This window comes from Drosophila grimshawi, unplaced genomic scaffold (genome assembly GCF_018153295.1).
Source record: "Drosophila grimshawi isolate 15287-2541.00 unplaced genomic scaffold, ASM1815329v1 contig_311, whole genome shotgun sequence".
Taxonomy (NCBI): Eukaryota; Metazoa; Arthropoda; class Insecta; order Diptera; family Drosophilidae; genus Drosophila; species Drosophila grimshawi.
In genome coordinates, this window is record NW_025063098.1 from 22,204,655 (window position 1) to 22,227,232 (window position 22,578).

The window sequence follows — 22,578 nt, forward strand, 5'->3', positions numbered from 1 at the left end:
AAGATAAAGATAAAAATCAATAAAAATAATGAATTTTAAATAAGAACGCAAAAACCCATCGGCATTTACAGCGTTGCCATTTTGTCGCAATTAAACCGACACTGTTGCACTGTGAATGGCCAAATGGTCACAGCATATATCGATAAATGAGCTGTGCACGACGGCCGCGATAGTGAGAACAGCCCTGTTCTTTTCCTTTTCGACCGCGACGGGTAAAAAAACCACATGTCTTGCTCGGTATCCGAGATTTTGTGAAATTATGCTGCAAAGTGCTGTTAAAACACAAACAAGTGCTAATCGTGTCAACTACTAACTGAACAACATTGCAATTTGTTAGAATCTGTGTGAAATCATTGCATTCGTGCTAATTCGTAACCACACAAAAAAAAAAAACGTTCTAGCTACCTACCAACCCACCAGCGCGTGAGTGAGCGAGTGAGAGCGAGTGCGAGAGTAGTGAGAGTGCGAAGAGTACGAAAATCGCGAAGCAAAGCATACGAAGTAAAAACAACAACAACAATAGCAACAGAAGCAACAACAAACACGTTGGCGCATACGTGAAACGACGTTAGCAAAGCAGAAAGCAAAGCAAAACGTTGAATTGTGTATCAATTCTTGTTGTTTTTCTCGTCTACTACTTGCAGTTGTTAGATAGATAGATACGCGTACACGTCCCATTGTGATTGGTGCGTAATATTTTAAATATACCATATAAATGTTTTATTATATGTGCGTGTGTATGTGTGTGTGTGAATTGTGTGCTCCTCTGAAATTTGAGCTTGAAGATTGGTGCAGCAAGCGCAAGCAGGCTGCACAAACAGCTGTTCGCTGGCCAGGGATGCACACAATGCCAGCGTTGTTGTTGCATAACCACAATTGCCAAAGCGGCCGTTTGCTGCCCCATCTGCCCGCTTCCTCTTACACATTTATTGTACTGAGCTTGTGTGCAATTGATTAAACATTTCAATACAGTCTCTTTTGTATTTTGTATTTGGCTATTGCGTCGCATTCAAATTCTATGCTGGACTTTACAGCAGGTTGGCAGGGCCGACGAAGCAACTAATCGCTTGTTGCTCTTTGTGCTGCTGCTTCGCACGCTCTTGCGCGGGAGGGAGGGGGTCATTCTGTGACTGCTGCTTCGCCGCCGCCGCGCCTTAACCTCACTTGTATTTCTGGCTGTGTGGCTGGCTGCATAATATTTTATACTCCTCGTCAGTTCTCCGTTCTCATTCTTTCGCCTTTCGTCTTTTTTTTTTCAATTTATCGTGCTTCATTAGCTGAACGCGTATAATGCACCATTTTTGAGACGTCGAGCGACAAAGATTACAATTGTAAAATCAAATTCGTAAAGCAGCGTAAAAATTGAAATTAAATATTGAAATGCAATGTGCCCTTAAATAGCCAAATGCACAACGAGAGATAGAGAGAGAGAGGAGTGTGGGGAAATGGCACTTTGCTAGTGCATTGTTATTTTTTAACGGTAAGCCGCATGCATTTAAGAAAAGGTCGAGGTGCAAACATGTCTGTGTGTGTTGGTGTCTCTGTGTGCATGTGTGTGTGAAAGAAGAAGAAAATCAACAAAAACATCTAACGTGATTTTCTTGTATCATTTACAGTTACAGCAGCAGCAGCAGCAGCTCGTTTGTTCGATCTCGTTGATTACGTGCATATAGATTATATATATATATATATATATATTTTTGTTGGTCTGGCAAGGAAGCACCAAAGAGTTTCCCACTCCAAACCAACAAAAAAACAACAACAACAACGAGTTTAGAGCAGTCGCAGCAGCAGAAGATCCACAATCTGGAGTAGAGCAACGAAAGCTGCCCACTCAGAGAGAGAGAGAGAGATTATCAGCAGAAGTAGGAGCAAAATCAACAACAACAACAACAAAGAAGAAGATTTAGAATGTCCAGCAGCAGCAGCAAGGAGGATGCAGCTGCCACAGCGTCGAATGCTGGCATCGATGCCGTCAACGCTGCCACAGCCACCACCACTTCGTACGCGAATGTTGTGCAGAATTTGGACAGCAAGAAGGGGACAGCAACGGGGGCAGCAGCAGTTGGCGCTGGTGTGGACAACAACAAGGAGAACCAACCGAATCTGAAGACGCTCAAATCGTGGAGCGAGGAGACCGCAGCCGCTGAGGCAGCAGCCGTCGATGATTTGGTGGTGCCACCGAATGTGGGCGAGAAGCGTGCCGCCGCTGGCGGCGACAATACGGCCGAGAACTCCTCGGAACTGGACGACAATAATGATTTTGTGCCGGTGCTGTCGCATCATCGCAATCGCGATCGCAAAAAGGCGCGCAAGGAAAAGACGACGACGACGACACGCGACAAGCAGCAGCAGCAGCAGACAGCCGGCGGCAGTGGCACGGGTGCGGGTCAGAAGCCGGGGCGACGTCAAACTGCAGGCGCTGAAATCGAGGGACGCAAACAAATGATGCGCTCTCGAGCGCCACGAGGCAATAACAACAATGGAAACACTGGCAACTCTGGCAAAATGGCAAGGGAACGCAAAACGGATACTTCGCCCAGCGCCAGTTTGGAAGCGGCCAACAACAGTAGTGGCAACGAGCCCAAACCCGGTGACATCGATGCCCAAACAGCTGTTGCCGCCTCTTCCTCGACTGCTACAGCTGCAACTGCAACAGGAGCAGCAGCAAATGCCGCAGTGGCGCCACAGCCAAAGCGCTTTGTTGCAGCACCGCCGCCAAAGGTGAACGCTTGGAAGGTAAGTCAGCTAAATCCCTTAAATTGGATTATATAATCTTAAAGAATTGAAAAGGGATTTTCTTTAATCGAAATTGAACCGCATCCAAAATTTAACATTTGCCATTCGCCTGTTTCGTGGACAGGCAATCAATGCGGAACCGAAACGGTTTACCGATTGAAACTTGGAACCATACCGTAACCGAATTTCGATTCGTTTTGATTCGCTTATCGGAATTGAAGGAGTTATCAGTTCAAGTGGAATAAATCGTGTACATTTTTGAACAAAAAGAAAAAAAGGAAATTAAAATGTAGATTGGCGTTTTCAATTCGAAATCAATTTAATATTATCATATTGATTGTTGAGCCTGCATCGAAAACTTTCTTAGCTTAACCTGTCAGAAAACGTATCTTGAAAACATTATTTATATGCAGGAAAGCAAATCAGATTCAACTTCAAATAGTATCATTTATGTATAAGTTAGGGTAACTCTAAAATGACGGCATGGCTTGTTGTGATAGATCATCAAAACAAAGAGCTAGGCACGGGAGGAGGGAAGGGAAGGGTGAAGCAAGCGCGATAATGTTTTTGTTTCGTTTGTTGATCTGCTGTTGGTAAACAAATGTGCGTGGAATGGCGTAAGCGCAGATAGAGAGCAAAGCATAACAAGCAACGAAGCAAGAAGCAGCAACACAACACACAAGACAAATAAACACGAGACGAGTATGGAAACGTGTTGTTGTTGTTGGCTATCAAATATGATTACAAATTATATTATCTGTACTTTAATGTAATATTTACTTTTGCTGGCGGATGATGCCCCCGCATTGCATAATATCGAAAATAGAAGCGATTTGTGAAAACAAAGCGAAAAACAGACGAAAAACGCAAGTGTTTTTTTTTCTTCTCTCGTTTTGTGTTTTACATGTTGTTTTGCGTATTATGCAACACTCGAAAAAACGAAGACACTGCCGGCAACTGCTGAATTGAATTGACGAACCCCACAAAAAGCACGCCCACAATAACAACCAGAACAACAACAAAAATAATAACAACAACAACAACAGCAGCTGCTAAATCAATCGGTCATTGTCTTTTGCTCTGTCGTTCACATTTCAAAAGCGAAAAAGCGTGCGATGCGAGAATCTGACAATCTAATTCGATTGTTTATTACGTTATGTTCTATTTTCTTGTTGATGTGTATCTTTTTATGTGTTCGTCGTTTATTATTGGACCTGTGCATTTGTGTTCGCCTAATTGTTGGATATTTATTTTTGTTTGTTTGCTTTCGCGCATCTATCGCACGACGACGACGACGAGCGAGCGAAAAAGTAAAAATGTACAGTTAAAAATAAATGTCAAGGTCAGCAGCGCGTGCAGAAGCCGCCGGCCTCGGCGTCGTCGTCAGCACGAGAGCAATTTTCATTATGTTTTGTTTGCTTATGAAAGACCTAAAACCTAAAAGCGAAACCAAACTTATTCGAACTACCCTCGCACAAGTGACACTTTTTTTGGGCTATATTATGCATATATTCGTAGTAGTCATGCAAATTAGTCTAATTAAGAAGATGTTGCCGACTAAAACAACAACAGTTATTTTCGCTTTTGTTTCCGTTTGTTGTTGTTGTTATTATTGTTTTTGTTGTTTTTGACTGTCGCACGAGTTTTGAGTAGTGTGTCGCGGCTGTCTCTTCTTGTTTGTTAACTATCGACGCTGAGGCGTCAACGCCGGCGACGTCGCTGCTGCTGCTTCACATTGACGCAGCGATTTGAAAACTAAAAGTAAAATTAACCAGTTGACGTGTGCCATTTCAGACGTTCGGAACGTGTGCGATATTTCTCGACCTGCACAGAACATAATTTAAAAAAATCCAGTAAAATTTCAATAAAAATATAAACTATAAAGGTTCACCCTAATCTGTTATCCATTCAAACTGCCACCACGTGTGCCTCGTGAATTCACCACATTTGTATAGTGGTGAAATGTTAACAACAACAATAACAAACAAAACAGCAAATATAAATATAAATATAAACGTGAAAACGAGTACTTGTTGAATATCATCATCATCAACGTGTTACGCTTTCTTGCCTCCACTTCTCTCCGCCTCTATCGTTCTGTTCGTGTGCCTTCCATTCTCGTGTCGTCAATTTATTATTACGTATGGAAGGTGACTAGCTACGACGATAAGCCACACGATGCACATATACTAACAGCGACGACGAGTAATAAAACTAGTAACAAACATGAAAACGAAAGTAAATATATACAAACTATCAATTCAATAATACTTAAATATAAATACACATTTTTGATGTCTATTAGAGCAACTAATATTTAATATTTCGAAATCAAAAATCACTTAAATTGCAAACAAAATATAGTAAATATAGTAATAAATAAGTAAACATAATGTAACTTTATACGCGCAGCTATCTGTGCAATGTTTGTTGTAGATTGTTCTTATATTAGCTTCCTTTAAAAGCAGTTCCAGATAAATGCACACTGAATAGATAAAAACTATTACTTAAGCGTCTTATCTGTTTTGGCTTTGACTGTTTTCATTTCCATTCCTGCATTTACATCAGAAACGAGCAGTACCAAGAATGAACAGCAAAATAAAACTGGAAAACGCATTAAGCGGCGTTATACACTGTGCAGAGATAATATCGAAATGCATTCGTTTTTCTGTTGCATTGCCTGCTTGCCTGTTTATCATGTTGCTGTTTACAATTTCGTATTATTGTCATTCATATGGTTATCGAAAAATGTGGATCCACTCGAGTACCCTGATTTCGCGCAGTGATCGCACACTCCTCCAATACATGTATGCTTTTATTTGTTCTTTGCCTTTCTCTTTGTGGTCGACTTTGTTGTACATAAAAATGTATATAAGTTTGAATATTTATGCTTTCTTTATGTGCACTTCTTTCTTTCTTTCCTTTCTTTATTTTCTGTTCATCTACGTCAAAGCTTTAATGCTTTTTCTGTTTCCTTGTGCAATACTTATTTAACGCATAGTAAATAATACGCAAAATCTTTTTGCCAAAAATTGAACACATTTTCGACTGCTTGTCAGTTATGGCAATATTTCTATATATTGTATTTACGTATGAGTTATGTAAGTCACTATCCAGAACTGACAATGGGGACACAGACCACCTTTGTTGTGTGATCTTGTTTATTGCTGACCTTAATCATATTACTTTTGCAAAAAATAGTCTCCAGTTGGGAAGGTTTAGCATATTCAATTTATCAACTTTAAGGTTGCGGAAACATAAAAGAAATGACGGGCGAACAGATGAATATATATTTCTAGAGATTTATTAAGGGATAATAACAGAAGTTTTAAAAAGCGACTTATAATACACACTATGTCAAGAAAGTATTTTGTCAAGGCAAATGTTCATATATTATATATTATAGTATATTTAGTACTGATTCAGATTTGAGTGCTATTCAACATTATTTCTGATTCATATATAATTTAGAATTGAGTAGAGTTCCGATTTGTATGTATTTAAATATTGGCATTATAATTTATGAGTAAAAAAAACTTCTTTGCAAGGTAATCATCTCGTGAATATTTGTCTGTTTCGTATTATTGCATTTAATTTACTTAATTTTTTTAAAGAATCCATTTCCTCATACGTGTGTTCTTTGTGCTTCACTTTTGTGCTGCTCTTGAGGTTGCCATTATCTGAATAAGAGCATATATTAATTTTGAGTGCTCCGCTTTCCTTGCTTACAAAAATAATATAGTTGTAAATAAAAAAATATATGTTGAGTATTTATATGAGCAAGAGTATGTGATATGGTGGCTGAAACAGCTTAATAAATAACTTTTGTAACCGTTGAAAATACACTTATTAGATACATCTGATACCTATTATAAATATTTCTTATATAAGGCTTTTTCGGTTCAGGTTTTGTTGAGGACATCCCAAATACTTCTATCCGAATCATTCTATTAGTAATAAATTCTGATGACTGTTTGGCAAAGACAACTTGTTGATACACTTTATTTTGTTATGATCCCAAAATAATGAAACATAATATTATAAATAATTTCGTACTTAAATGATAAGCAAAGTGTGGGACCAGCATTGGAATGATTTATTAAAATTATCTCACTAATCATGCAAATTATTCAGCGCTCCGATACGAATTGTATCTGATATATGTACATACATATGTATGTTTATGCGAATGTGTTTACTGGGATTTGTGTGTACACTCGACCAATCAGAAACCAGATTCAAGAAATTCTCTAAAGGTCTCGCTGTCTCTCTCCCACACTCTCTTTTTGTTCTTCTTTCTTGGGGGTCTTGATAAAGACTTGCTACGCAGTTAAGTTTGGCCCCCCACAACTCAAACACATGCCAAATAACAAGAACAATACCAGTTCACCTACATCTAGGAGCACTGACACACACAAACACAAACACACACATACATTATTTGTTGTTATCAATTTAATGAAATTGCGTAGAAAGCAATATTAATAAAAAATTGCTTAAAATGGCACATGGCAAAAAGTAAATAAAAATTGCTCATCAATCAGTTTTGACCTTATTGTTTATTTTTAGATTATGCGTATTTCGCTGCATTTTTATCATTTTTGCCTGCCTCTGTGTTCCCTATTCGTGTTCAGTTTGAAAACCTGCTTTCGCTAACGAGCTGCCATCCCCCCCTTTCTCCTTCCCCATCTCTACTAACATGCATTGCCGTTGATTTGATTGTGAGCACGTTTTGCGGCTGCAATGGAAATAAATATGATTTAGTTATATTTCTGATTTTTACATAACGAGCATTTGCGGCTGGCATTTTTCGCCGCTTTGATCGCATACCTGTGCAATCTATTCCATTTTACTAAAACGTAGTAATATACATAATATCACCTATAATCCCCCCCACATTTATTTATGGTGATAACGAACCGAAAACCGCTGCGAGCAGAGAGGAGTGAAAACTTGAATAGAGAATGTCAGTCTTTTTGCACGTTTTTTTTTTTGTTTTTCGCTACTTCATGCGCGCTTTGGCTTGTAAGACCCGCCTCGACTCTTGGTTATATTGCCTGTCAGCGTCGCTGTCGTCGTTGACTGCGCTGCCGCCTTATTTGTCTCTCTCGTCAGTTTAAATTATCATTTTGCATTAGAATCGCCTCAGTTGTCTTTCAGCGATCGTTCGTTGTGGAACTAAATACAATCAAAGATACATTTTTCGCCAAAGCAAATGTCTATGAATGTGAATAACAAGAAAGGAAAAAAAGAAGAAATTTTAAAGTGCTCCAACATCCATCAACTCTACTGCGCATTAATTATTATTGTGCTTCTGCTCTAACTTCGAATTTGAGAGGCAAGTTCAAGTTGTGTTTACGCAAGTCAGAAATTATTGCCAAGGTTCTTTCGAACATGACATGCAATGACTTTGTTTTTTACTACGTGCGACAAAGCACAAATGAGCTTTCGATTAATCAAGTTTGGATGCCATTTGAAAAAGCTCTTCGCATCACTGACCTTGACTTGACAAAAAATACTACTACTGATACTACACACAAACATTACGATTCTAATCTAAGTGCAGGCATATAATTTATTTTTAAACATTTTATTATCATGTATATTTAGCTAATACGTCAGAGAGAGGTGACCCGGGGGTTCAAATGTCTTGAAAACAGATAACAGTGCTCAAATTAAATACTTAAATGTATTGTATAAATGCAAATATATTGTATATTGACTTACATTGTTGAGACACGCTGTTAGAACGTGTCCCTTGGTGTGGAAAACTACTGACCCCGATACCATTTTTGGGATGACTCATGAAACCATGGAAGGAATTTCCAATGAACAACAATGGATAACTTTTTCTTATATATAGATAGGAGTACGTGATATCGCTCACATCTGACAATTGACGATTTTTGGGGGACAATGCAAGGACAATTTCAGTTTTTTTCAATTTGTATGTTTTGAATGTGAAAAAAACACAAACCATCTTGTAATTTCTGTATGCACATTGGTACATGAAAAAGCCACGCGCACCTCGCTCATTGCGCTCTCTCTCATTTCTCATTTCTTCTGTTTCTCTCTGCGTCTTTTTGGTCTGTGAAGTTTTTCAACTACCCGCGAGAGCTGCTGCTGCCTCTTTGGCCTACGTGCCGAAAATCACATGTTGTTTGTTTTTCTGTTTTTCACGTTACACTTTTACAACATGTTGCGAGCTAGCGAGCGAGACGGCAAATGTTTATTGCCATCTGTCTTTCTTTTTCGCCTCAGAGTTGCACGCTTGCTAATTCAATTTGGAAATGCTTGTATGCAAAACGTCTTAATATTCATGTATTTTAAATTTAAATTGAGAAATGTGTTGTAAACAAAATGCGTATGAAAACAACACATATTTGTGCTGAACCACAAACCATAGGAAAAACCTGTATCTACTATACCATTATACAGGGTGCTTTGCCCCCGGCAAATTGCGCTGCTCTTGTTGTTCTCTTGCTCCATCTCTCTCGCTCGCTCTCACGCATATTCCAACCGGCGCATCGGCTGTTTTTTGTTATTATTTTGAGTCGCCTTTTATACTTTTTGTTCAACGACGTTGTTGTTGTTTTGTAAAACCAGTCGTTGTTGTTGCTGCTACTGGTCGCTTGGCCCTCTTTGTCCGCAGTCGTTTCGTATTCGTTTTTGCTCACGTAGTCATCGCGTGCACAGTAAACACCAACGCCAGCAGAGACGCGAGCAGCGCGGCAGAGTTGTTTTCATTGTGTTCGATTCGTCGCTGGTCGTGCACAGAATTCAACGAGCAGTTAAAGAGAACGGACGCATCTTTTCTTAAGTGTTCCACGCTAAAAATAAGCGCAAGCATTTGTTTAAACAATTTGCGAGAGTGAGAGCAATTGAAACAATTTATACCCATATATAAGTATATATATATATATATATATATATATATATGTGTGATCAGCAAAGCAAACAAACTTACTTTGTGTACGTGTGTGAGATAAGATATGAGAAAAGCTGCATGCGGTCGTAAGAAATTTCATATTATGAGTTGCTTTTTGGATTAGTGGCAACATTTGGGCATTTGTTAAATAATTTAAGGTAAATTTGCTCATTTTTGTGTATCTGACATATATATATATATATATAGATACATAAGTGTGTGTGTATCGGGTCATGAACCGAATCTGGGTTAGGGACACTCCCAAGAGCATTGCTTTTGTTGTTGTTGTGGCCACATTTTGCAGGTTAGGTTGAGCTCTGTAGAGCGAGTAAACTAGTAGGGGGAAAAAAAATAAAACATGGAAATTAGAACGAAGTTGAATTGATTTTTCAATCGTCTATGACGCACAACTGCTGCTGAGAAATTTGTTAAATACATGTGTGTATTTAATACATTTTATTTTTACATACAGATATCATCAAAACAAGTGGGCAGCCCAAAAGCTAGCACCTCGCCATTGGAGAAACGCGTCTTGCAACCAAAGACACAACAGCAACAACAGCAGCAGCCGCAGCAGCAGCAGCCACAACCGAAACAGACTGTCAGCAATAATAATAATAACAACAACAATAACAATCAAGGTGCACAGAACAGCAGCAGCAGCAGCAGTAACAGCAACAAAAAGACACAACAACAGCAGCAATCAACAACAACACAGACGGTAATTAAAGCCACAACAACAACAACAACAGTAACAACAGGAGCAGCCGCAACAACAACAACAACAAAAACAAGCGAGTCTGTTGCAACAAATGGTGAGTAAAAGTTCTCTCGCTCTCTCTCTTCTCTCTTTCTCTCTCTCTGTCTTCTCTCTCTACACATTTTGTCCACTTTTATTTACTCTCGGCGCAACTGCGTGTCGGATATGTCAAATGTGATTGGCCTGATTCGAAATGATTCTTATATTTCCCAAATATATATTTTTCTTCGATTTTTTCAGTTGATGCGACTTCTGCAGATGCGCTCGCCCCTGCAGTGGTAAAGGACAAAAAGAAGGTCAATCAAAAGGTAACAAAAAAAAAAAAAAACATGCAGAAATCACATCTTATAAATTCTTGGCCCGATTGTACAACAAATTCTGTTTGCATTTTGCAGGCCAGCGATTTTAGTAACGTTGGCGAGTGGCCGACGCTAATTGGTGGAGTTTCTGGCAGTGGCAAAGCCACCGTTAACGAGACTAAACGTAGCTCAACCCGCAAACAGACAGCGGCCAAATCCGCTGCAGCCACAACAGCCCAACAGCCCGCAGCAACAATAGTCGCAACTGCAGCAGCAGCAGCAACAACCACAACAGCAGCAACAACAGGAGTAGCTTCAACAAAAGAAGCTTGCGTTGAGTCAACCGTTGTCCCCGTTGTTGCCAGCAACAGTAGCAGCAGCAACAGCAACAACAGCAGCAGCACCAGCAACAACAGCAGTCAAGCAAATAACGCCAGCACGAGTCATGATGCCAGGAGCCAGCGAGAAGCCGAGCAATCCGCTGGCAGCGCAACTGTCCCTGCTGTTGGCACCCTTGCCGCTGGTGCTCCCATCAACAAGAAAATGCCCAAGCACAAGTGGCGTCCACTGCAAATCGATCTGGCCAAGTCTAGCCGGGCCAAGCCCATTGGTGGCCGGCCCAATCGCCGGTTCAGCGATGATGCCTACGAGCAGCGTCGTCCGCAGCGTTCCTACAATGAGCGTGGTGTCGGCAGTGGAGGGCCAGCTGCAGCAGCAACCGGCACAGCCGGAACAGCAGCAGCATCGGCTGCATCAACATCATCAATATCCAGAGGCGGTGAAGGTCAGCAAGGAGGTGCAACGGATTCGCGGCCATATGGTGGCCGTTATGCGTACAACGCACGCACGTCTGCTGCGCCCGAGCGCGTGGATTCCTGGCGTAGCAGCGGCTCCAGTGTCGCCGCTGCCAACGATGAGCAACAACGCTCAGGGACAGGCGGTGGTGCAAGCGAAGGAGGGGCAGCGGGTGCCGGGGCAGCGACAGGGTCTGGCGGTGGGTTGCGTGGCCCTCGCCGCTTCCGCACGCCGTATCGGGGCGGGCGGCAGGGGCGTGGCGGTGGATTCACAAGACCGGGACCAGGTCGTCCAACTAATCGCATACCACGCCATCTGTTAGCTTCCGGCGAGTATGTCAACTATTTGCCGGCAGACGCAGCCGGCGCAGATACTTCGCAATCATATGTGCTCATGGGCACCCACTATTTCGGCAACGTTCCGGCTGCGTACATTGAAATGGACGCCGCCAGCGTCAAAGAGGCCATCAAGAAGCAAGTGTAAGTAGTCCTCTCCTGTCACATCTCCTGGCATTCAAGATCAAATTTCAAGACTCACACTTGGTTGGAAAATTCATTATGTAACCAAAAATTATGTTTGATCTCTTTATTCAATACAATTCAAATAAAGGAGCGAATTTGAAATAATTTCTATTCGCTTGTAAAAATGGTATACTTCAATATTTCATGAAAGAATGTTTTTCAAAATCGATTTAATATTCAAATAAGTAATGTAGAAATTAGAATTGTATAAGAGACTTGGAGAGATCAAGAAATTTGAATGGTTGGCGAATTTGAAGTGATTTATTAACGATATGTCTGATTACTTTACTATATCTTCGTTATATATTCTACATAATTAACTAATTATTCTTCTAATTAACTAATTCTTTCGCCACAGTGAATACTATTTTAGCGTCGATAATCTTACCGGCGACTTCTTTTTGCGCCGCAAAATGGACCCAGAGGGCTATATACCGGTCACACTGATCGCCTCGTTCCATCGCGTACTGGCGCTCACCAAGGACGTGGCACTGATTGTGACCGCCATCAAGGACTCGGACAAGCTGGATCTTTTCGAGGGCTATAAGGTGCGCACAAAGACAACGCCCACCATGTGGCCGATCAGCGATGCAGTCGATCCCAAGGATCAGCAGACCCTCACCGGGGCGGAGGCTGACAACAAGTCCGACGCCACAACTGACAAGCCTGAAAAGCAGCTGCAGCAGCAAGATCAGAAACAGAAGCAGCAGAAGCAAAAGATGATGCCAGAAAAGCAGACTGAATCGGTAGCAGCTGATACAGCAGCAGCAGCAGCAGATGCGCATGTAAAACCAGCGGTGGCACAGTTGTCGCCAGCATCGTCACCACCTACAACAGCCATATTGACCTCGGCCATGGCCGGGAAACCATTGAGCAGCATACCGCCGCCGCCGGTGCCACGCAATACGATGCCCAAGATGCTGCTGGATAATAAGCAGAGACCGACTTTGTCGGGCATGAATTCCTCGGTGAATGCGATCAGTGCCCTCACACAGCGTGTGGAGGGTGTGGTTGGTGGGCAGAAGGGGGGCGGCGGTGTTGGCGCCGCTGCCGAGCTGGCCGATCATCTGAGCGGCCTGGCCGAGAGTGTCAAGCCGAAGAGCAGCTCGACGCCGGAGAAGCGAACGGCGGCAAAGGCAGCTGGTGGTGTGGCTGGTGAAGGTGTTGGGGCAGCAGGTGCTTTGGTGGCAGAGCCGGAGGGCATGTGGAAAGAGGTAAAGAGACGCTCCAAAACAAACGCTTTAAAAGATAACGCTACTAAATCAATCAACAACAACATCAACAACAACAACAACAAGAACAACACGTCCACGTCAACACAACAGCAACAACAACAACAGCAAACGCTTTCACAAACGCTCAGCAACAACAACAACAACAGTAACAGTAACAATAACAACAATAACAATATCAAAAATATTAAGACGAACAAGAACAACAATACCGTCACTGCAAATGCGTCCTCCACAACCACGTCCTTGTCCACCACAACCACGTCCTCGTCCACGTCCACGTCCAAGTTATCGTCTGCATCCAACGCCACATCCAATGCCTCATCAGCCAGCAACAATGCATCCATCGCTGCCTCTGTTACCACCAATACCGCCACCACCACCACCATCACCACCAATACCACCACCACCAATGCCACCACAAACAGCAACAGCAATAAAATCCAATCATCTTCTGGCAAAGCTGCTTACACCACCAACTCCCAATCCTCCTCCAAAACAGCTGCTGCTGCGCCATCCGCTCAGTGCCATGCCGAAAAGGAAGAACTAGACTTTCAATTTGACGAGGAGCTAATGGACCCCATACCCGCCACCGGACGCATCAATAACTTCACCGAAAACTTCTCCGACGACGACGAATCCGATTACGAATTTGCTGATCGCGACATCAACAAGCTGCTCATCGTTGCCCAGGTTGGTCGGGCGCCCAAACATGAGGGCTACGATCGCACCGCTGACTTCACCTCACGCACCAAAATTACACAGGATCTGGAGAACATTATCAACGATGGGCTGGTTAACTACGAAGAGGATTTGTGGACAACCACAAATGTGGTGCCCAACAATGATTATCGCACCGTCAACGTCATTTCCCAGGCCGACTTTGAAAAGCTGGCGGCCAACAAGAGACAACCACCAAAGCAGCAACCACCGCCGCCACCGCCAAACTATATAGATGATAACGAACAAGATGCCGATACTACGCTTGTCGATGCAGACACCACTCTGAATTCGACACTGAACTCCACACTGAAGTCGCGACGTGCCCGCTTCTATGCCGCACCCAATTCGCACTCCATTGATCCCCGCACGCCAAGAAAACGTAAATTGCGTCACACCGCCAATCCGCCGGTGGAGGCGCATGTCGGTTGGCTTCTGGACACTGTGGAGCATCGACCGCGGACCACATCGATGGGCTCATCGACGGGCACATCGCCGACGACATCGTCGTATGGTTCGTTTGGTTCATCGGTGCCGCAATCGTTGCCAGTGTTCCAGCATCCATCGCATGCGCTGCTCAAGGAGAACAACTTTACACAGCAGGCCTATCACAAGTATCATTCGCGCTGCTTAAAGGAGCGCCGTCGCCTGGGCTATGGACAATCGCAGGAGATGAACACACTGTATCGGTTCTGGTCATTCTTCCTGCGCGAGAACTTCAACAAGAGCATGTATAATGAGTTCCGTACGCTGGCGCTCGAGGATGCGGGCAATGGCTTCCGCTATGGTCTGGAGTGTCTATTCCGATTCTTCTCGTACGGCCTGGAAAAGAAGTTCCGCCCGAATGTCTATCAGGACTTCCAGGACGAGACAATTGCCGATTATGAGACAGGTAATACATAGTTACATCTATAATATATGATTTATTTCTTTTTTGCATATGTTGATCTGAATAAATCCAATTTTAATTGCGCTTTTTGTCAACTAGGTCAACTGTATGGCCTGGAGAAGTTCTGGGCGTTCCTCAAATACTACAAGAACGGCGAGAAATTGGAGGTGCAGCCAAAGCTGGACGAATATTTGAAGAGCTTCAAGAATATTGAAGACTTCCGCGTTGTGGAGCCCGAGATCAATGAGATGCTGCAAGGCGTTGGCAGCCTGACACCAGGACGCCAGCTCAATCGGTTGCGCAGTGTGTCCGAAAGCGATGGCACCGCTGTAGTCACTGCCGGTGGTCGTCGTTTAAACACCACAATCACCAATCGCAGCGACTATGTGGGTCGTCTGCTGCAGCAGCAACAACAACAGCAACATCAGCAACAGCAGCAGCAGCAACATCAGCATCATCAGGGTGGTGGCGGCTATGGCGGTGGTGGTTATGGTGGTCAGCAACAGAATCGCCGACGCACTGGCTCCTTTGGCAGCAGCACTGTACGCATACGCAGCGGCTCCCTGGGCAATAAGCCGCAGGTTGCCAATCGCAACTATCAGCAGGGATCACAGCACGAGCTGCGCCGCAACGGCAGCAACTCTGGCTTGGCGCCACAAAAGCGCCAACAGCAGCAGCAACAACAGCAGCAGCAGCACAAGGCAAAGCCACAGGCACCTGCACAAATTGGGGCCCAGTTGAGTGCAGCACGGGCCACCAACTCGTTGTTGGGTGGTCAGGTAGCAGCGGCGTCCACATCGACGGCAGCAGCAGCGTCCGTAGCTGCAGCGTCATCATCGTCGTCATCGTCAAAGAAGTAGAAATGTTGTAGAAAACGCAGCCACACACACAGTTGGATTAAGATTAATAATGACTTACTACGATTAGCTTGGTGTGGAGCCTTGGAGTGTCCAATTGCTCTTCTCTCTTTTGTTTATGACTATTATTCATCAGTTTTTAATCAGTAGTGGTAGTATTCGAGTGAAGCGCGTAATTGTTGGGGAGACATCCGTTAGCGTTAGTCTAATTAAGTTAAATTTGAAATTTGTTTATTGCAATTTGCTTAGCGTTGATTTAGTAATTATTGATAATTGTTTCAATTGATTTTTTCTTCATTCGTGCTTCATGCACATCTAACTGAAACGATTGCTTATGAAATGCTCAATGTTTGCTAGCACACACACACACACACACACACACACACATACACTCGCACACACACACATATACACACACACACACTCTAACATATATTTATATATATACATAGATATATGTATGCACAGGCAGTCTGTGCCCAGTGCCAATCCACACTCGCTATGAACTACATTTCTCTCCCAATTTTCATTATTATTATTTTTATATAATTTCGTTTTATTCTTTTTATTTTGTTTTGTGTGTGTATTTTGATATTGGTGAATATACATTTTGAACAAAAAACACAACAAGCAAGAAATATATCCTACTAAAGCAGCGTTTGATAATTGAACGGATGGCCATGAACTGTTGTACTGTACTATATACGATAATAATACATATAACGATAACGCATGAAACAAATGAATAAAATAAACCTACTACTATATAATTACCAAAACGACAATGTAAACGAAATTAATATATACAGAAACCAAATGATCTTAATGCAAATCAATTTTATACATTTACCAATCAAAATGTGCGTACGCAAAAGTACATTCAAGTATATATAACTACACACATATATATACATATATATATAGCACCAACATGCATATATACATCCATATATATATATATATATATATATATATATACTTTCTGTGTGGCCTAGGCGCAAATGTAATGTTATTGTTTAAGAGGCAGCGTTTGTTAACCTTTAAACCAATCGAGGCAAGCAGGGCGCCACTGCCAGCGAATTTTAGTAATTTAAGCATTTAAAATGTATCCGAAATGCGCAACTCAATTTGAAACATTTGCTACCACTGTGTGTCGGGTGAACAAAATCCACAAATATCACGAATCATTTATTCGATTCGATTCGATTCCTTTTCTGAGCATTGCACTGCCCCTCTTTCAACCACACACACACAACCACACACGACCCGTTCATATAGAAGCTACCAATTGGTATAATGATTCAGCACTTTCTAACCCGCCAAGCATTTAAAAAGTTTATGTTCAAAAGCAAAAAACCAACCGAAACCCTTTAAATTTTAAGTTATTGCACTTGTTACATTTATTTGAAATAAAAAAAATTATATATAAAAATTCTGAACAAAAAAAATTCAAAATCCTGAAAAACTAATGTCAAGTAAGCGAAACAAAAAAAAAAAAAAAAGTTTAAAACTTTCAAAAAATGCAAATTGTTGCCTATGAAACTAAACAAGAAAATAGAAGAAAAAAAACGAAGAAAAAAAAACTTAACCTTATGAAAACCAATAAAAACAAAATGTGTTTTGCATAGCTATTAGAATTAGTCTTAAACATATGTGAGAAATCAAATGTAAGCTTACTACTGATAATTATCTATATACGATATACATATGACTCTAAAGCGTAACTACAATTTCAAAATATAGGCGATTAATCCACGATCAAGTTTTGTTCGATGCTCAGTTTGCAAAACTGTAGATCACAATCACATACAACATACATACACACACAGCAGACATACATATGTAGACAAAAAACCCAAAATCCAAAAAAAAAAAACAATTAATCGCAATCTATTATTATGTCCTTGATTTTTGCTTCGCTCATCTAACAAATAAGCAACCAAAAAAAAAAAAAATATATAAAAATAAAACAAAAAACGAAAAAGTGCAAAAATGTTCAATACCCCTTATTATCATATTAATTATTAAATATTTCTTTTTAACATTAGTTATTTGTAAATATATATTTTTCTGCTTTTAAATTGTCGCCCATCTTAATCAAACAGCATCAGAATTGATCACATTTCTAATTTTCTTCATAACTCGGCTGTTGCATACCTCGTAATTTGGACATTCATTTGCGGTCCAATAAATCTTTTCACACTGAAGTGCGCAAATATGATTTCATTTGATAATTATTAACGTAATGGGAACACATTGACTTTGTATGGGAACCCTTTAAGTTTTTGATTTTTTTTTATATAATATACATATTAAAATTAATCTATGATACCTTTATATACAAACTACGAAATGATGCAAAGCCCAAGTAAACGCAAAACAAAAAAAAACAAAAAAATCAACAACTTATAATTAATTTTGTAAGCTACTTAAATGAAAATGCGAGAAAGCAAGAAAAAAAAAGAACGAAAAAGATAATTGTGAAAAACGTGATAGTTTAAACCATAAAGTTTAATATTTACTATTATTATATGAATAATTAATTATAAAGTATAAAGCAGAGAGAAAAAAAAACGTAAAAAATTTATAAACTAACGTAACAAAAAAAGTATAAAATTTTTTTAAAATTAACAAAAAAATGTTAAAAATAATTGCGTAGAAAAACTAAAACAAAAAAAAAATGAATAAAAAAACTTGAAAAAACTCAAAAATTGCTGTTTTTGCAAAATGTCGGAAAGCGGTAAATGTGTGTTATTTGAATGGAAATAACGGCAGTTTTGGCGTGCTGCTATGTTGCACGTAAATGCCGACAGATGGCGCGCCAATTCTTGGCAACATGCAAAATGTTGCCGCAACATATGCGGTCATCAAGGAACATTTGGATGAAAAGAAAAAGGAAAAGGAGGAGGCTGAGGATGAGGATGGCAGAGACTAACATGAACATAAACATAAACGTAAACTTAATAAACGCACTGCACACACACACACACACACACTCGCAAACAAATTGACCTTATGAGTAATTAACCCCTTTGAAGTTATGTGCCATTTGTCAAGCCAGCAACAAAGTGCACACAAAGGAGCAATTTATACACACTATCCTCCCCCCAATCACCGCCTCCCACAGCCACAGGCAGCACAAAGCCATTGCTATTGAGCTTACACACCTTGCTGCGCTGGGTGTCACAGATTAACGCCTTACTTGAATTATGGGCGCTGTGGCACCAAAAGCCTCGCCAGGCATTCCCCCCTTGCCCCACCCTTCGACCGGGCAGCAAACTACTCCGCAGCAAATCCGAATGAGCAACAAAAGTCGGCGCGTGGAAAAATCATGTATAAAACATAAGAGCGACAAACACGCACACACACACACACACACACACATACATGCACACACACACACGCACACACACACACACACACACACACATATACACACACACCAACGCAACACGCAAGACTGTGCACCGTAGGAGAGCAGCCTTAGCAACTCCTCTCCTCACCACGCACACCTACAACAAGCATATGTACATGGCCAGGACGAAGGCAGCGTGAGGCGTTTAAAAATTGAAAACCAATTTCGTAGCGATTTAAAGCGTTTGCTGCCGTTCGATTCGAGCAGCAGTTGCCACATCTGTGTATGGGTAAGTCCCTATGTGTGTGTGTGTGTGTGTGTGTGTGTGTGGCCCGACTCATTTTGCGACTTTTCACACTTCTGCGGGCCGCCACTTGGGCTCAGTGTTTAGATTGTGTTACCAATATTTATGGCTTAGCAGGGCAGCGCCACTGGTTGGACGATGGGCGACGACGGCGGTTTTTGGGGGGGCGCAACTTTTTGGCTGGCGTGACCTCCGACCTATAGGATCGGGACATGTCTAATCGCCTGACCCTTCGGGAGCAGCTTTTCGAATACTGAGCCATCGTAACTAAATTTAATGGGCGTTTAACCTGTGACTGCTCTTTGAACTTTTGTCCCGTTTTGCTGGCAAGATGCTCACAACCTCTGTGTGTGTGTGTGTGTGTGTGTATGTGTGAGTGTGTGAGTGTATGTGTGTGTGAGTGTATGAGTGTGTGTGTGTGTATCTGCACACGTGTCCCATGTCCATGGATATGAATATGCATAAAAACAGAGATCTCGACTCGACTCCAGTTAAGCATAAATATCTATATGTTAATGCTGATCAAAAATAGGTATACTTTATACTATACGAGTATATCCATACATATATATATTGATTATTACTACAACTCGTTGAAATTCCTACTTAAAGTTTAAAATAAATAGCTAAAAATTAAATAAAATACTAATCAATCATGTTAAAAAGGAGCAATCGTTTGCAGGCCTATTTATCGATGATAGAAAATATTTAAAAATTCTTATTTTGTGTCGTCGCATAAATTATGTATATTCTTGATCAGTATTGATGTAGCATCCTCGGGTTGCATGTCTTGAACTCTAGAGACATAGAAGACCTCAACCCAACAACGATCCTAGCATTCGCACGGGATCTGGGACTGATGGAAGAGCTATAGACTCAGAAGGGGGCACAGTAGATAGAACAGGTCGCGGTGCAACTTCCCCAATAATAATAATAATTGATCAGTATTAATAGTCGACTCGATAAGGCATTGATATAAAAATGGAAATAGACGAGTCTCTGGTGGGACGACTATATCATATAGCTGCCAATGGAACAATAGGTCGACAAATTAGTTTTAAGTTGTGGAATCAAGATAGGCGTAGACACACATCTGACCCTTTCCGATAGAGATATATTATTATTTATTATTATAACAAACTAACTCCGGTCTACAAGGCTATCTAATCTTCAGAGTGGTCAAGAGTATGGTTTTTATATAACACTGGTAATCAGTAGGCGCCCAGTCGGTGCCCCATTCAACACCCACTTGTTATGTAGCCGTCTGTGTAATTGTTGCACCCTAAAGTTCCTTTGCTAAACATGAATTTTTGTGTTCTGTGGATATAAGCCTAATTGGATGGTTGGCTTTGATTTCTGATGTAAGGTCTCACATTTGGATAATCCTTAGCATTGGCAGTATCAATGTATGAAAGAGAGAGAGAGAGAGAGAGGTGTGGCGACCACAGGACCAAAAAATTGCATAAAGGCTTAGCGCCATTATTTGCCCAGAACATAAATAACATTTTTGAGCTGCCACATTTTAATACGAACCGGTTCGCTTTGCAGCACCGCGTAATTAGTTTGGTCCGATTTCTGGTGCAAGTGTGGATAATTAGTCGTTGCGCTAAAATGCTCCTACATTATTCCAAATAATTAAATTAAATATTTCATCAATTTGTGCCGTTTACCAGAGATGCCAGCGTTTATGTGTTTGCCCAAAAGCTAATTATATTTTTGAGTTTCAACTGGCATTTTTTTGGTGATACATTTTGACTGGGTGAATTAGCGAAGCGGGCATTAAATATTAGCTGCTTTGTCTGCCAATTTTGACCTGTGCTCTTGTGTAAATCAATGTCTAAATGGATTTATTATTTTATACCATTATTGTTGATGAAAATATATGTCTATAATCGATGGGGTTGCAGCAATGCAAATGTTTTTGTTGCCAACACGAAAGTTTGAAAATGCAAAATTTAAAAAATATTTATATATTAAATTTTATATATTTAAATTTTTATATACATAAAATAAATAAATAATTGTTACTTAAATAAAGTTTTGCAGTTACTGTAGTAGTTAGTGCTACTTTTAATATTACTTATAAATGGCATCTATTATTTTTTTACTGACATTTTAAGTGTTGCTGCTACTTTTATTATTAGAGTCGCTGTAGGAATTGCTTTTTATTATTATTATAATTATTATTATTATTATTATAATTATTATTATATATATTATATTATATATTATATATAATTATTATTATTATTATTATTATAATTATTAGTATTACTATTATTACTATCATTATTACTATTACTTTTATTCGTATCATACAAATGAATTGAGTTAGTAACTCTGACTAGCCCTAAGCTGCAATTGGGTGCGGTGAAGTGTGGCCCTACATAAAAGATTACTAGGCAATTATAATACATTAAAATACAGTCGGCCGCACATAGTTAACTGGTCAACTTGACAAATTGTCACAAAGAGCGATAGATAAATCTACACTGTGTCTATGTGGCCAGAGCGAGAGCACAGAGCTGAAAGGAAATTAATGATATGATTTCCCAAGTTAAGGACATTAACGCATGTTCTACTTATACGTATATATAACAACAACAGCAACAACAACAACAACAACAATGATGAGCATACAAAATTGTCTCTCTTTGAGTTTGGTCGAGAGCAGACAGGAAGCGGAAGTGCGACATGGTTTGCCTCCTGCTATCTCTATTGCACTAGTCGAGTGCGTATCTTTGTGTTAGTTTATGTGTGTGTGTGTGTGCGACTCGAGGGATTTATTAAAATGTCAAGCTGGCCAAGGATCAATGGCTCACACACACACACACATACGCACAGAAAATACGCACTTGCAATTAGACTTATACAGATGCCGCATTATTTCCACATTTTTGCTATAGTACACATTTATCTGGCAGTCGAGAAATGCAGGAATTGCGTTAAAACATTTACCAACATTTGCCAATGTCCTCACTATTCGAATGTTTTCTGTATGGGTGTGTGCGTGTGTGTGCGTGTGTGTGTGTGTGCGTGTATCTGTGTGTGACAATTAGATAAATACCAAGACACGCACTGCGTTGAGTCTGTGGCTGCTTTATTTATTTTTATTTTTTGCCTCGTTGGCATTTTTCTACACTTTAGCCCCCGGTCAGCTAAGCTGACAACGTTGTGGT

The 22,578-nt window shown here is 40.7% G+C and overlaps 1 protein-coding gene across 2 annotated transcripts; it reads left to right on the forward strand.

The window, feature by feature from the left end:
- The first annotated feature begins 228 nt into the window (after positions 1-228).
- On the forward strand, positions 229-16,525 carry LOC6568540 (la-related protein 1). 2 transcript variants are annotated; one of them, XM_032740635.2, is made up of 8 exons: positions 236-686; positions 1,617-2,739; positions 10,140-10,482; positions 10,668-10,735; positions 10,823-12,000; positions 12,401-13,435; positions 13,547-14,886; positions 14,983-16,525. In XM_032740635.2, exons 2-8 carry the CDS (start codon positions 1,912-1,914, stop codon positions 15,741-15,743), a joined length of 5,553 nt encoding a protein of 1,850 aa, XP_032596526.1. In that variant the 5' UTR covers positions 236-686; positions 1,617-1,911; the 3' UTR covers positions 15,744-16,525. The 2 variants fall into 2 exon arrangements, with proteins under 2 accessions (XP_032596525.1, XP_032596526.1); XM_032740634.2 differs by lacking the exon at positions 14,983-16,525 and having other exon boundaries at positions 229-686; positions 12,401-13,256; positions 13,777-13,896.
- The last annotated feature ends 6,053 nt before the right edge of the window (positions 16,526-22,578 follow it).